Here is a 17,729-nt window from a genome sequence, read left to right as displayed (position 1 = left end):
GTATATTTATTCATTATGTAACAACTGCTGTTGGTTATTTTTAATATTTGTGTGGTTCTGATTATTATTTATTGTTCCAATGATTGCGAACATACCCTCCGTGCCTGAGCGTGGATTGGCGGAGAATGAGGAAGTGTTATTGTGTGTCTGGGAGTGATGCATGAAGATGCACGTGTGTGCACAGGAGGGAATATGTGTTGGAATTGGGCCTGTTGCTAACATAAAATTGGTAATAAAAGTTAAAAATAGTATCTGACTTTTGTCTTCTTCTGGAGGCTACAATTAATTATATTACTTTAAAAAACAATACATTAATTTTGCAATGGCGGTACGCCACCACTCGTTACATTAACCCAGGGGTGTCAAAGTCAAGGCTCATGGGCCGGATCTGAATGATTTATCTATGGAGCCCGGGATGATATTTAATTAGTATTAGAACCCCTCGTAGTCCACAGCCACCTGCTGTTCTTGTTTTGCACGCACCAATACTACATCAGTGTTGGCGCTAGGAATTTTCAAAATGGGGTCTCACTTTTTTGTAGCCGTTTTGATAAAAAATGATAAATGTATGCGTTATCCAGTTATATCTGACATTCTAAATTGCAGTGGTTCTCAACCTTTTTTCAGTGATGTACCACCTGTGAACATTTTTTAAATTCAAATACCCCCTAATCAGAGCAAAGCATTTTTGGTTGAAAAAAAGAGATAAGGAAGTAAAATACAGCACTATGTCATAATTTTCTGATTTATTAAATTGTATAACAGTGCAAAATATTTTGTTTATTTGTATTGGTCTTTCTTGAACTATTTTGAAAAAAATAACTAAAAACTTGTTGAAAAATAAACAAGTGATTCAATTATAAATAAAGATTTCTACACATAGAAGTAATCATCACCTTAAGTAACTCTTTGAGGATTGTAATAGAGATCCATCTGGATTCATCAACTTCATTCTAAACATGTCTTCACAAAAAAAGAAATGTTTAACATCAATATTTATGGAACATGTCCACAAAAAAATCTAGCTGTCAACACTAAATATTGCATTGTTGCATTTCTTTTCACAGTTTATGAACTTACATTCATATTTTGTTGAAGTATTATTAAATAAATATATTTATAAAGGATTTTTGAATTGTTGCTATTTATAGAATATTTAAAAAAAATCTCACGTACCTCTTCGCATACCTTCAAGTACCCCCATTTGAGAACCACTGTTATATTTTGTTTTGGAAAAAGGTTTTCATAAGCGTTGCTTAATTAAAAAAACTAAACAAATGTTTATGCATATGTAAAGTTATTCAGTTATAAACATTCATTCCCTTTCTTCTTTCCTTCATGGATCTTAACTTTACCGGCGAAGGTATTTTTTTCTATATTTTTATCATAACATTTTCAAAATGTATTTGTTCTCTTTTTGGCCAAAGTAGGACAAATAAATCAATCTGAAGTAGTCTTTATTTTTTTGTTTTATAGCCATGATTTTAACAGTGTACTGATTTTCTTCCATGCGGCCCCTGAGCTAAAATGAGTTTGACACCCCTGCTTTAAAGGCCTACTGAAACCCACTACTACCGACCACGCAGTCTGATAGTTTATATATCAATGATGAAATATTAACATTGCAACACATGCCAATACGGCCGGTTTAGTTTACTAAATTGCAATTTTAAATTTCCCGCAAGTTTCTTGTTGAAAACGTTGCGGAAGGATGACGCGTGCGCGTGACGTCATGGACTGTCAGGAAATATTAGCTCAGCACCACTCACGGCTAAAAGTCGTCTCTTTTCATCGCATAATTACACAGTAATTTGGACATTTGTGTTGCTGAATCTTTTGCAATTCGTTCAATTAATAATGGAGACTATAAAGAACAATGCTGTTGGTGGAAAGCGGTGGATTGCAGCTGTTTTTAGCACCGAGACACAGCCGGTGTTTCTTTGTTTTTAACACAGAGCGGTCAAGCGAACATGTTTATCTATGTCAACCAGCATGTTTTTGGATGGGAAAATTGTGATATATATCTTACCGGAGACATCATTGGAATATTCGTCCTCCTGCAGTAGCTGTTTAAAAGGCAGCTGTGAGCTTGGCTCCTCTGCTTCTCTCTGAGACTGCGTGTTCACCGCAGCCATCCGACCTCGAGGTATGTCTTTACAATCTCACTAACACACTATTAAAACAATAAGCAGATAAGGGATCTTCCAGAATTATCCTAGTAAATGTGTTTAATCTGAAACGTTCACACTGCCGCCGCCCGCAGCCGTTGCTTTTTTATTTATTTTATTTTATTTATTTTTTCTAGTCCTTCGCTATCAATATGATCCTCCACAAATCTTTCATCCTCGCTCAAATTAATGGGGAAATTGTCGTTTTCTCGGTCCGAACAGCTCTTACCACTGGAGGATTCCCATTAAAAACAATGTCAGGACGTGAGGAGCCCTCACCCTTGTGACGTCATCGTCTGCGACTTCCGGTAAAGGCAAGGCTTTTTTATCAGCACCAAAAGTGGCGGACTTTATCGTCGATGTTCTCTACTAAATCCTTTCAGCAAAAATATGGCAATATCACGAAATGATCAAGTATGACACATAGAATGGACGTGCTATCGCCGTTTAAATAAGAAAATCTCATTTCAGTAGGCCTTTAAGGGGAAACCCTGGGTCCTTATTTTGTAACTCTAGTCCCGTATAATAAAATATCATAGCCAAATCCAGTAATTATCTATTTTCACCATCCTTGCTCAAGGGCATTAAGTCAATTGTGCGTCATAAAAGATCGAATATGTCCGGTGGGGTCCATCGTGGTTTCCATGCATTTCCTGCATTCCTGCATTTCATGACATCATTTAAAGGGGAACATTATCACCAGACCTATGTAAGCGTCAATATATACCTTGATGGTGCAGAAAAAAGACCATATATTTTTTCAACCGATTTCCTAACTCTCAATGTGTGAGTTTTGGCGAATTAAACGCCTTTCTGTTGATCGCTCTTTTTGCAACGACGTCAGAACGTGACGTCTCTGAGGTAATACAGCCGCCATTTTCATTTTCAACACATTACAAACACCGGATCTTAGCTCTGTTATTTTCCGTTTTTTCGACTATTTTTTGGAACTTTGGAGACATCATGCGTCGTTGCTGTGTTGTCGGAAGGTGTAACAACACTAACAGGGAGGGATTCAAGTTGCACCGAAGATGCGAAAGTGTCTGCCGCCAGACCCCCATTGAATGTGCCAAAGTGTCTGCACATTTTACCGGCGATGACAGACATGGCACAGAGACGTATGGATAACCTGCAGATGCATTTGCAACGATAAATTCAACGAAATCACAAAGGTGAGTTTTGTTGACGTTGACTTATGTGCTAATCAGACATATTTGGTTGCGGCGTGACTGCCAGCTAATCGATGCTAACATGCTACCCTAATCGAGGCTAACATGCTATTTACCGGCGGTGCTAAAGCAGACATGGGACAGAGATGTATGGATAACCTGCAGATGCATTTGCAACTTTAAAGTCAACGAATTCACAAAGGTGAGTTTTGTTGATGTTGACTGCCAGCTAATCGATGCTAACATGCTACGCTAATCGATGCTAACATGCTATTTACCAGCGGTGCTAAAGCAGACATGGCACAGAGATGTATGGATAACCTACAGATGCATTTGCAACTATATTACGTTTCCTTCCACCCACATTTAATGCGAAAAAAACACTTACCAATCGAAGGATTTAAGTTGCTCCAGTGTCACAAGATGCGAAAGTCCTGATCGTTTGGTCCGCACATTTTACCTGCGATGCTAACGCAGCTATTCGGCCATGCTATGGCTATGAATAGCGTCAATAGCTATTCGCTCAATAACTTCAGTTTCTTCTTCAATACTTTCATACTCCAACCATCCATTTCAATACATGCATAATCTGTTAAATCGCTTAAGTCGCTGAAATCCGAGTCTGAATCCGAGCTAATGTCGCTATATCTTGCTGTGGTATTCGCCGTTGTTTGTTTACATTGGCAGCACTGTATGACGTCACAGGGAAATGGATAGTCGGATCGCAAATAGCGAAAATCAAGCACTTTAAAGCTTTTTTAGGGATATTCGGGGACCGGTAAAATTTTGAAAAAAACTTCAAAAAATACAACAAGCTACTGGGAACTGATTTTTATTGTTTTTAACCCTTTTGAAATTGTGATAATGTTCCCCTTTAAAGCGGATCCCCAACTTCAACCTACTGAGGTAAAACATTTTTTTAAAGCGACGCCTCTTCTATCACACCTTGATGTAAAAGAATAATACCGTTGTCAAGCTCATGGCCGCCGGCTGCTGTACAGTAGTTCACTGCCATGAAGACCAGAGAGTAATGACTCTGATACCTGGCCCAAGGTTTTCCAGTAAGTCAAGGCTCTGCATACAAACAAGTCAGCACCTTCAGCCTCGGTTCAATGACCGGCCGTGTAAAAATAACCTTAGTGTTATTACGGAGCACCTAGAGGGCCGCTGGTTAGTTTAAGTGAAGACAATTATCGGACATGCGATCTGCGGGTATTTATAAAGCCAAGGCTGGGGCTTAATTAATTCAAACAGATCCATTACTGGGTGTCCAGACTGCCAGCAAGAGAAGGCGGGCTGCCAGCTAGGCAGGCCAAGCTAGTCAATTTCCATCCCGGGTGGAAGGCGGCGGACGGACAAGCGAGGCTCACCAGAGGCTGGGATGGCGTCAGCGGGGAGGTTTTAGTAGCATGAGATAGAAACCCTGAAAGCATCTATTTTCATCCGTGGTCGCTCAGCCGTTATCGGGTCCCGGGGACGCTGGGGAGCTGATGAATGTCTTGTGGCCCTGTTCGTCAGCACACTGAGGGCAGGGGCATTAACGCAGCCCCGGCCGAATGGACGGCTATTTTACCGCAGTGGAGGCAGCCCCTAAATTCACCGCTTACATCCAGCCCCGGCTGCAGGAATACTGCAAATATGACAACTTAAGCAGGATGGAAGAGCTGACATTAAACTCTTTCACACAGAGCTCGTTTATTTGCCCCGTGCCTTTCACACAGAAGCCAGTGAAGCTTGATATTGCTTCAACTTTTGTGTGCTTTCACACAGCAGTAAGATAATTGGATTCCGGACGGCGTCAGTAAAAGCGATTGTCAGATAGCAAGAGTTAGCTTAGTCCAGGGGTGTCCAAAGTGTGGCTTGAGGACATTCAGGCCCGCAGCTATTTGTTTATGGCGGCACATTTTAAAATTACGATTACAGAAAAAAACATGAAAAAGAGGTATAAAAAAGCAAAGAGGTGTAATGTAACACGAAATGTTTGCAATGTTGAATTTTTATTGCATTCTAACTCGTAAATAAACTTGAATACTAGGCCTCTATTCCGACAATCAAACTTTGATTGATTGATTGATTGAAACTTTTATTAGTAGATTGCACAGTTCAGTACATATTCCGTATGATTGACCACTAAATGGTAACACCGGTGGTAACACCGGAATAAGTTTGTGAACTTGTTGAAGTCAGGGTCCACGTTAATCAATTCATGGTTAACCCTGTAAATAGCCATCCAAAAAGTGCCAATAATACTCCATTTACATTTTGTGACTTGAATATATTAACCAAGTATTTAGGGCTGGGCGATATGGCCTTTTATTAATATCTCGATATTTTTAGGCCATATCGTGATACACGATATATATCTCCATATTTTGCCTTCGCCTTAAATGAACACTTGATGCAAATAATCATAGCAGTATGATTATTCTATGTGTCTACTGGGCGATATTGCCTTTTTTTAATATCGCAATATTTTTAGGCCGTATCGCAATATACGATATATATTACAATATTTTGCCTTTGCCTTGAATGAACACTTGACACATATAATCACAGCAGTATGATGATTCTATGTGTCTACATTAAAACATTCAATCAATCAATCAATGTTTACTTATATAGCCCTAAATCACTAGTGTCTCAAAGGGCTGCACAAACCACAACACAAACCACTACGACATCCTCGGTAGGCCCACATTGTCACGCCTGTAAGTTTGTTTTGGATTTTGGTCAGGTTATGTTTAGTTTTTTGGACATTTAAGTTCTGTCTTGGCATTTCCTGGTTTGTTTTCGTCTCCATGCCAACTCATTAGTTTTCACCTGTCATGTCATGTCCCTGTCCTCAGCCTCACACCTGTTTTCACTAATTATCATAGCTACTTAAGTCACTCTTTTTTTTGTCTTCATTCTGGGATCTTCACACACGCACACAAGCACACACGCACACACGCTACCCTTGCTGCACCTCTTTCATGCCCTCATCCAGTTCTATGCCTTGTAAGTTTGTGTATTTATGCTATTGTGCTAGTTTTGTTTATAGTCATTATCATTCATGCCAACCGAGCAAGTGTTTTTGTTTCATGTTTGTGGTTTGCAGCATTTATGCTAGTCTTTTGTTTGTTCATAGCCAAGTGTCTGTACCTCCTTGTGAGCGCCCTTAGTTTGTTTTTTTATTATCGTGTTTAAATAAACAACCATGTACTCACGTCCACGCCTCACTCGTGCTGATTCTCATCTGCGTCGAGGAAAGAATCCACGTCCAAGCCATGTTGTGACACACATAAGGGCAAGGAAAACTCACACCCAGTGGGACGTCGGTGACAATGATGATTCTTCTTCATACTGCATGAATATACGCTACTTTTAAACTTTCATGCAGAGAGGGAAATCACAACTTAGTCAATTAACCAAAAGTGTATTTATTAAAGTTATTAAGCAATGGCACAAACATTCAAGTCGTTTCCTAAACATAAAGTGCAAGATTGCCAGAGACATTTTAAGTGTCAAATAAAAATAGAATAGAATAGAATAGAAAGTACTTTATTGATCTCTAGGGGAAATTCAGCACCACAGTTCGCTCACAATAAACAATAACAATAATAAATAATATATGACATATATTATATATATAATATATGAATAATATAAATATATTCTACATATATTCTACATTTAAGTGCAGTCAAGGAACATGTTACATTTTGGGAGTCCAAGCCTTCCACTGAACGTGCTCATTTTATCCGCGAGGTCCGAGTGTAGTGGGTGGGAGGTGTTGTCCGTAATGGCTAGGAGTCTTGCTAGACTTCTTCTCTCTGACACCCCCGCCAGAGAGTCCAGCCCCACTCCCATGAGCTGCTTAATAGGAAATCAAATAGTATTCGTCCTTCACTATTTGGTATGTTACTACGGTTACGAAATTCTCTTCATTCTCTAGTGAGTGACTTTTCAAATGATGCTACATATTAGCAGTAATGCTACTTTTTACAGCAACACTATTGCCCCACACTTGACAAATTACGGTTGTCTGTTTGACATATTCCCACTTGAAGCCGATGGAAACCCTGCTTTTTTTATTGGGAATTAAGTCTTCCTTCATTTGTTACCAGACCCGCAACGTCTTTCTCTCGTACGGCTATGTTAGCAGGTAACGTAGCCCAGTCTGCTACTTCTCTGCTCTGCGAGGGCGTGTACGTATGTGACGTATGACGTGACAGTATGTGACGTGTGTAAGAATGTGCGCCTGCTTGTCTGTGAGAAGGAAAGACAGGAAAGAGTGAGAAGAGCCTGAAGTGTAATGTCCGCAGCTAAAAGCAACTGTGTGAGATCGTATACTCGAATATTACGATATATTCATTTTCTATATTGCACAGAGACAAACCAGGGATATATCGTATATATTGATGTATCGCCCAGCCTTAGTTTAAAGTCATACCCAACAATTGCGACAATTACTTTTTACTGTTAACTGAATTTCGTTTTTTTATTATTTCTGCTGGTGGTGCGCCTCCGGATTTTTCCAACGCAAAAAATGTTGCTTTGCTCTAGAAAGGTTTAATAACATTGACTTAGTGAATGGCTTTCATTATTCGAAGCGCTTTGAGTCACTAGAGAAAAGCGCTATATAAATATAATTCACTTCACTTCATATATTGTGTAAAAACAATACAATAGGATGTTTTACTAACAAGTACAGTAGTTGTATGAAGTAATGTAATCATAATGTACATCATTGCTTCTCCGTCAAATACAGCATCAACAGCTTTTTCATATTTTCATGGAGAAATGTCCGCCGTTTCAATATTATTTAACTATTAAACTCATTCTGCTTCAGTGATACGTGCAAAATGTGTGTCTCCTCCTTCAATCGTCCTGAGGCTTGGTGTGGTGTGCTTCGCCCCGCAGGTTCTACTGGGACTTGATAATGCTCATCATGATGATGGGGAATCTAATCATCATTCCTGTGGGAATAACCTTCTTCTCAGAGGAGACCACCACCACATGGCTGATCTTTAACGTGGCCTCGGACACCATCTTCCTGGTGGACCTGGTCATGAACTTCAGGACGGGGATCGTCAATGAGGAGAGCTCCGAGATCATCCTTGACCCGAAGGTCATCAAGATGAATTACCTGAAGAGCTGGTTCGTCGTGGACTTCCTCTCCTCCATACCGGTGGATTATATCTTTTTTATAGTGGAGAAAGGATTTGACTCTGAGGTTTATAAGACGGCCCGCGCCCTGCGAATCGTCCGTTTCACCAAGATCCTCAGTCTCCTACGCCTGTTGAGACTGTCTCGACTCATCCGATACATCCATCAGTGGGAGGAGGTGAGTACTGGACTTGGCGTTTCTCTCTATCTCTCTCTCTCTCTCGTCTTACCCCGGCTGCAGCAGCGTGGTTGAAAGGTCAAGATATAAAGTGAAATGTGCTGTCACTCAGACGGGCTTATCAGTGTGTAACGAGCAGCAACGTCAGCTTCAGTTAACTGGCTTCAATTTGCTCAAATATATCATTTGGATAAAGGCTTTAATGTTCCGTGTTAAGATTTTATGGAGGGACTTTTAAAAGCTTACTTGCATTTTATATATGTGTCTGTATATATATATATATATATATATATATATATATATATATATATATATATATATATATATATATATATATATATATATATATGTATATATATATATATATATGTATATATATATATATATATATATATATATATGTATATATACATACGTATATATGTATATATATACATACATATATATATATATATGTATGTATATATATACATATATATGTATGTATGTATATATATGTATATGTATACATATGCATATATATATACATACATACATATATATGTATATATGTATGTATATATGTATATATATATATATATATACAAACCCCGTTTCCATATGAGTTGGGAAATTGTGTTAGATGTAAATATAAACGAAATACAATAATTTGCAAATCATTTTCAACCCATATTCAGTTGAATGCACTACAAAGACAAGACATTTGATGTTCAAACTCATAAACTTTATTTTTTTTTTGCAAATGATAATTAACTTAGAATTTCATGGCTGCAACACATGCCAAAGTAGTTGGGAAAGGGCATGTTCACCTCTGTGTTACATCACCTTTTCTTTTAACAACACTCAATAAACGTTTAAGAACTGAGGAAACTAATTTTTGAAGCTTTGAAAGTGGAATTCTTTCCCATTCATGTTTTATGTAGAGCTTCAGTCGTTCAACAGTCCGGGGTCTCCGCTGTCGTACTTTACGCTTCATAATGCGCCACACATTTTCGATGGGACAATGGTCTGGACTGTAGGCGGGCCAGGAAAGTACCCGCACTCTTTTTTTACGCGGTGAATGTGGCTTGGCATTGTCTTGCTGAAATAAGCAGGGGCGTCCATGAAAAAGACGGCGCTTAGATGGCAGCATATGTTGGTCCAAAACCTGTATGTACCTTTCCGCATTAATGGTTCCTTCACAGATGTGTAAGTTACCCATGCCTTGGGCACTAATGCACCCCCATACCATCACAGAGGCTGGCTTTTGAACTTTGCGTCGATAACAGTCTGGATGGTTCGCTTCCCCTTTGGTCCGGATGACACAAATATTTCCAAAAACATTTTGAATTGTGGACTCGTCAGACCACAGCACACTTTTCCACTTTGCATCAGTCCATCTTAGATAATCTCGGGCCCAGAAAAGCCGGCGGTGTTTCTGGATGTTGTTGATAATTGGCTTTCGCTTTGCATAGTACAGCTTTAACTTGCACTTACAGATTTAGCGACAACCTGTATTTAGTGACAGTGGTTTTCTGAAGTGTTCCTGAGCCCATGTGGTGATATCCTTTAGAGATTGATGTCGGTTTTTGGTACAGTGCCGTCTAAGGGATAGAAGGTCACGGTCATTCAATGTTGTTTCCGGCCATGCTGCTTACGTGGAGTGATTTCTCCAGATGATTCTCTGAACCTTTTGATGATATTATGGACCGTAGATGTTTAAATCCCTAAATTTGGTGCAATTGCACTTCGAGAAATGTTGTTCTTAAACTGTTTGACTATTTGCTCACGCAGTTGTGGACAAAGGGGTGTACCTCGCCCCATCCTTTCTTGTGAAAGACTGAACATTTTTTGGGAAGCTGTTTCTATACCCAATCATTGCACCCACCTGTTCCCAATTAGCCTGCACACCTGTGGGATTTTCCAAATAAGTGTTTGATGAGCATTCCTCAACTTTATTAGTATTTATTGCCACCTTTCCCAACTTCTTTGTCACGTGTTGCTGTCATCAAATTCTAAAGTTAATGATTATTTGCAAAATAATGAACATCAAATATGTTGTCTTTGTAGCATATTCAACTGAATATGGATTGAAAATGATTTGCAAATCATTGTATTCCGTTTATATTTACATCTAACACAATCTCCCAACTCATATGGAAACAGGGTTTGTACATTACGTTATACGCACTGTATAGTTTATATCCATTATTTTTTCAGTTTAAGCTCTGAGTCGGTCTACAGAGAAACAAATATTTTTAAAGAGAATAATTGCATATTGTTCTAATGTGTGGCACCTTGTGACAAGAATTTAAAAAAGTCACATGTCTTCCTTCACGCCCTATTTTTTCAGTTTTATGCATTTACATGTATAACATATAAACAATCGAATCGCAATTTTGGAGAGAACAATTGCCATTAAGTTTCTTGCCCTGTTGTGCATTTTTATTTTTGTTGTAGGGTTGTACGGTATACTGGTACTGGTATAGTATCAAGGTACTAATGAATCAAAAAAATGTACTATACTGTTGTTTGAAATGTACCGGCTGCCCAATTTTTTTCTTGATTTTAAATTTTTTTCAATTTGCATGACGGCGCGTCGTCACGTCATGACATTGCTGGTTTTGCGAGATTAGGAGCACAATCACAGAGTACTTACAAGCAGACACAGTGTGCAGACAGAAAAGGGAGAACGGATGCATTTTGGCCTGAAAACCAAAGATAAAGTTTAAGTTAACAACACTGAAACACCCTCAGTAAGAGGCACTTTAAGACATGGCTAGCTAGCTAGTGGCTAACATCCATCCGCAGTCGGCAGTGTTTTAACTAATTCGAAATCACTATTCCTCGCCTCCTTGGGGACAAATAAAGTAAGTTTCTTACAAGTATCATCCCTGCAGGACGAGGAATAGCTAAACATGGTTCTCTACACACCGTAGGGCGCGGCCACCGCTGCTGCTCACTGCTCCCCTCACTTCCCAGGGGGTGATCAAGGATGATGGGTCAAATGCAGAGAATAATTTTGCCACAATCAGTGACAATCATTGGTACTTTAACTTTAGCTCACCCGCGTCAAAATATAAACAAATGCCATTGGTGGATCTACACCTAACATCCACTGTAATGATACCAAGTACAGGAGCGTATCTTGTCCATTCTGCTATGATTACATCAATATTTTTTGGCATCACAACATCTTCTTCCATTTTTTATTTATTTATATTATGTTTTATAAACTCAGGAAATATGTCCCTGGACACATGAGGACTTTGAATATGACCAATGTATGATCCTGTAACTACTTGGTGTCAGATTTGTGGTATGGTCCAAAACTAATATAAAGTATCCAAACAACAGAAAAATAAGTGATTATTAAATTTCAATAGTAGTGTAGATAGAACATGTCGAAACGGAAAATAACCCGATATTAACAGTATATGAACGAGTAGATTTATCATCCATTTTTACAGCTTGTCCCTTATAATTTAGACAAAATAATAGAATGACAAAATGACACAATATGTTACTGAATAAGTCAGCAGACTAAATTAGGAGCCTTTGTTTGCTTATTTACTACTAAAAGACAAGTTGTCTTGTACAGTGGGGCAAAAAAGCATTTAGTCAGCCACCGATTGTGCAAGTTCTCCCACTTAAAATGATGACAGAGGTCTGTAATTTTCATCATAGGTACACTTCAAGTTGAGTTTATACCAAAATGGATACACAGATGATACAGCAGAGGATTGGGAGAATGTCATGTTGTCAGATGAAACCAAAATATAAATTTTTGGTCTAAACTCAACTCGTCGTGTTTGGAGGAAGAAGAATACTGAGTTGCATCCCAAGAACACCATATCTACTGTGAAGCACGGGGGTGGAAAAATCATGCTTTGGGGCTGTTTTTCTGCTAAGGGGACAGGACGATTGATCCGTGTTAAGGAAAGAATGAATGGGGCCATGTATCATGAAATTTTGAGCCAAAACCTCCTTCCATCAGTGAGAGCTTTGAATGGTTGACCAAATACTTATTTTCCACCATAATCTACAAATAAATTCTTTAAAATTCCTACAATGTGAATTCCTGGATTTTTTTTTTCACATTCTGTCTCTCACAGTTGAAGTGTACCTATGATGAAAATTACAGACCTCTGTAATCATTTTAAGTGGGAGAACTTGCACAATCGGTGGCTGACTAAATACTTTTTTGCCCCACTGTATGTTCACTATTTAATTTAAGGCCAAAATCTTTTAATGTACCGTAAGATTTCTTTGTTAAAATAAAGCCAATGATGCAATTTTTCGTGGTCCTCTTTATTTAGAAAAGTATCCAAATACATTGTGGTATGGGTACCAAAATATTGGTATCGGGACAACCCTATTTTCTTGTGTTTTTGGCCACCTCCACACCTTCTTAGACACATCTCTTCCTTGTTGTCATTATGCTGGCTATGCTCACTACGTGGGAAGCTGATTATGCATTCCAGCTGCAAACAGGATGAGGCTGTGGGAGGATGAGGTGACGCAGGCCAGGTCAGAAACACCGACAAATTGCATTGAATGCTTAATGGGAATCTGCATTGAGCACGCAGGGATCTGACTAACACCCCTCAAGCACACTTTAACGAGCTCCTTCTCTTCCACTCCTGTCTTTTCCTATGTCACCTTTTTCCTTCCTGCAGGTGTTGTATTTACTTTCAGTAGTGTATAACGCAGTGGTTCTTAACCTTGTTGGAGGTTCCGAACCCCACCAGTTTTATGCGCGCATTCACCTAAACCCTTCTTTTGTGAATTTTTTTTTTTTTTTTTAATTCAAGACAAAGTTTTATGTTTTTTTTCCTGGTGTACAAAATCAACCGTGCATGAACTCACAAAAAATTACACAAGTGCAAATCAGTATGACTTTTGCTGTTGCCGTATCCACGATACGCCGATACGGAGAAGTTTTTATTTACACGATGAGTCAATACTTGCAAACCCTCCCGATTTTTCCGGGTGAATCCCGAATTCCAGTGTCCCTCCCGAAAATCTCCCGGGGCAACCATTCTTCTTTAGCGTCCTCTACAACAGTGGTCCCCAACCACCGGGACACGACCCGGTACCGGGCCGTGGCCGATTGGTACCGGGCCGCAGAAGAATTTTTTATTCATTTTTATTTAAAAAAAATATATAATAATTATTAAATCAACATAAAAAACACATATACACTTACAATTAGTGCATCAACCACAAAAACCTCCCTTTTTCAAGACAAAAACGTCCCTTTTTCATGACAAAGAAAAAAAAAAAAAGGACTCCTTGCACCCGGGCCGCGGGACAATTTATTAAGCGTTGACCGGTTCCCGGCACCAAAAGGTTGGGGACTACTGCTCTACAACATGTCGTCACGTCCGATTTTCCTCCATACAAACGGCGTGTCGGCACATTCACATCATTTATGTGGCTTTTACACACAAATAAGTGAATGCAATGCATACTTGCTCAACAGCCATACAGGTCACACTGAGGGTGGCCGTATAAACAACTTTAACACTGTTACATATACGCACCCACACTGTGAACCCACACCAAACAGAGGCACAAACACATTTCTGGAGAACATCCGCACCGTAACATAACGTAACAAATACCCAGAATCCCTTGCAGCTGTAACTCTTCTGGAATCCACGATATACACCACCCCGCCAAACTCAACCCCCACTCCCCAAATCTCCCAAAATCGGACGTCTCAAGGCTGGCAAGTGTGGATGAGTCGGGTGTGTCTTGACTGGCTCCGCCGAACCCCTGAGGCCGACTCACCGAGCCCCTAGGGTTCGATCGAACCCAGGTTAAGAACCACTGGTATAACGTGCAACCAGTGCGGTATATAAGAATGTAAAAACAAACAACAAAAAAGGCTCCTTTGGTGTTAAAATGCACACCCCGAATAACGCATCCGACACTTTCACAGGAGCGCGAAGAGAAGGAAGAAGCGAGCCAGTGGAAAAATTCCAAGCTGTCGTATCGAGTTAGGTGTAGGATGAGGGATATTGCACCCTGCATGCATTCTCCGGCCATTAGAATGGCATTGAAGCAGCCAACCGTCATTGAATCACAGCCTTGGGACGGACTCACTTGGTTACTCAGTCAACGATAAGTCGTCATCCAGCATGCATGTCCGTCATGGCTTCATCTGTCGTGTGCTTTACTGCACCCCCAGCCGCCACAGCCCCTCCTCACTTTGTCACCAATTCTTTCCTCCATCTGCCGAGTCAGGAGACTTTCTCCACTAGACAGTCTGAAATGGGGCCATATCCTGAACTAGGAAAACAATTTTTTTTAACAAAAATTTTCATTTTTAAATGACAATTTAGCCCAAAACAAACATACAGTGGGGCAAAAAAGTATTTAGTCAGCCACCGATTGTGCAAGTTCTCCCACTTAAAATGATGACAGAGGTCTGTAATTTTCATCATAGGTACACTTCAACTGTGAGAGACAGAATGTGAAAAAAAAAATTCAGGAATTCACATTGTAGGAATTTTAAATAATTCATTTGTAAATTATGGTGGAAAATAAGTATTTGGTTAACCATTCAAAGCTCTCACTGATGGAAGGAGGTTTTGGCTCAAAATCTCACGATACATGGCCCCATTCATTCTTTCCTTAACACAGATCATTCGTCCTGTCCCTTAGCAGAAAAACAGCCCCAAAGAATGATGTTTCCACCCCCATGCTTCACAGTAGGTTTGGTGTTCTTGGGATGCAACTCAGTATTCTTCTTCCTCCAAACACAACGAGTTGAGTTTATACCAAAAAGTTATATTTTGGTTTCATCTGACCTCATGACATTCTCCCAATCCTCTGCTGTATCATCCATGTATCCATTTTGGTATAAACTCAACTCGTCGTGTTTGGAAGAAGAAAATACTGAGTTGCATCCCAAGAAAACCCAGCCTACTGTGAAGCATGGGGGTGGAAACATCATGATTTGGGGCTGTTTCTCTGCTAAGGGGACAGGACGATTGATCCGTGTTAAGGAAAGAATGAATGGGGCCATGTATCGTGAGATTTTGAGCCAAAACCTCCTTCCATCAGTGAGAGCTTTGAATGGTTGACCAAATACTTATTTTCCACCATAATTAACAAATAAATTATTTAAAATTCCTACAGTGTGAATTCCTGGATTTTTTTTTTTTTCACATTCTGTCTCTCACAGTTGAAGTGTACCTATGATGAAAATTACAGACCTCTGTCATCATTTTAAGTGGGAGAACTCGCACAATCTGTGGCTGACTAAATACTTTTTTGCCCTACTGTATATGCGAGTGAATATGCTGTAAGATGCATGCCGGGCCACTAGTTGGCGATGCTGCGTGTTATGGAGGCATGTAATGAAACATCATATATTTTGTCACATTTACTAACTCATTTGGACAAAATTGTGATAATTTTAGTTTGCATGCATACAATTACAATTAATGCATCCCATATTCCACGTTTTTTTGCCCAAAAGGAGTAGGAAAAACCAGAGCTTATTTAATCGTACCCCTTATTTATTAACACATTGGTTTGTACTCTGGAGAACACAATAAGTAAATGATTGTTATATACATAAATAATAATTAAAGTTCTCATAAATTGTTAAGTAAATCATTAAAGGTAAACTGCTTCTCTCACCAGTTATTGTTGATAACTGCCGCCTTACATCATGTAAGTTAATAGACAAAAAACCCACGGTATGCTTGCACATGTCCACATATTATATAATTACCGCAGTCGCTTGTCTTGCCAGTTATAAATAGTAACTGCCACTTTACATTCTAGAAGAAGATAACAAATAATCCACAAAGTTATAGCCCACTTTATGCTTTTACATGTAGTCACGGCATTTAGTTGATGCAATTGCTCCCCCTGCCAGTGATAAATGATAACTGCCATCTTACATCAGTGAAGTAAATAAAAAAAACCCACAAAGTCAAAGCCCACGGTATGCTTGCACAAGTAGATGTGTTATGTAATCAAGGCAATCGCTCCTCCTGCCAGTTATTAATGATAACTTCCATTTACATTCTAGAAGTAGATACAAATAAACCACAAAGTTAAACCCCACGTTTTGCTTTCACATGCAATCATGTTATATAGTCAATGTAATCGCTCCTAGCGTGAGTTATTATTAAAACTGCCACCCAAAATCATAGACGCAAGTAGAAATAATCCACAGAGTTTAAAGCCCTGGTCATACTTTCACATGTAGTCCCGACATTTAATCACTCCCCCTGCCAGTTATAAATGATGACAGCCACCTTACATCAGAGAAGTAAATAGAAATAGCCCACAAAGTCAAAGCCCACCGTATCCTTGCACAACTAATGATAACTGCCATTTTACCTTCTAGAGGTAGATAACAAATAATCCACAAAGTCAAAGCCCACGTTTTGCCTTCACATGCATTCATGTTATGTAGTTAATGCAATCACTCCTCCTGTCAGTTATTATTGATAACTGCCACCGGATATCATAGACACAAATAGAAATAATCCACAAAGTTAAAGACCTGGTTGTGCTTCCACATGTAGTCACTGCATTTATTTGATTCAATAACTCCCATTGCCAGTTATAAATGATAACTGCCACCTTACATCAGAGAAGTTAATAGAAATAGCCCACAAAGTCAAAGCCCAAGGTATCCTTGCACAACTAGACATGTTAGGTAATCAATGCAATCGCTCCTCTTTCCAGTTATTATTGATAACTGCCATTTTACATTCTAGAGGTAGATAACAAATCATCCACAAAGTTAAAGCCCACGTTTTTTCCTTCACATGCATTCATGTTATGTAGTTAATGCAATCACTCCTTCTGTCCGTTATTATGGATAACTGCCACCGGAAATTATAGACACAATTCCACAAAATTAAAGCCTTGGTTATGCTTCCATATGTATTCATGACATTTAGTTGATGCAATCGCTCCCCCTGCCACCTATAAATGATAACTCCCACTTTATATCAGAGAAGTAGATAGAAATAATCCACAAAGTCAAAGCCCACGCGGTATGCTCGCACAAGTAGAAATGTTATGTAATCAATGCAATCGCTCCTCTTGCCA

At 39.2% G+C, this 17,729-nt stretch overlaps 1 protein-coding gene across 1 annotated transcript in view; it reads left to right on the top strand.

Moving 5' to 3' along the window:
- Positions 1-17,729, top strand: part of LOC133536203 (potassium/sodium hyperpolarization-activated cyclic nucleotide-gated channel 1) — a 284,495-nt gene that overhangs the window by 31,996 nt on the left and 234,770 nt on the right. The window contains exon 2 of the mRNA XM_061876534.1: positions 8,240-8,663. Within this exon, the coding sequence (XP_061732518.1) occupies positions 8,240-8,663 (424 nt within the window). The remainder of the gene's footprint in view (positions 1-8,239; positions 8,664-17,729) is intronic.

This window comes from Nerophis ophidion, linkage group LG17 (genome assembly GCF_033978795.1).
Source record: "Nerophis ophidion isolate RoL-2023_Sa linkage group LG17, RoL_Noph_v1.0, whole genome shotgun sequence".
Classification (NCBI taxonomy): Eukaryota; Metazoa; Chordata; class Actinopteri; order Syngnathiformes; family Syngnathidae; genus Nerophis; species Nerophis ophidion.
This window is presented reverse-complemented; position numbering and strand designations above follow the sequence as displayed.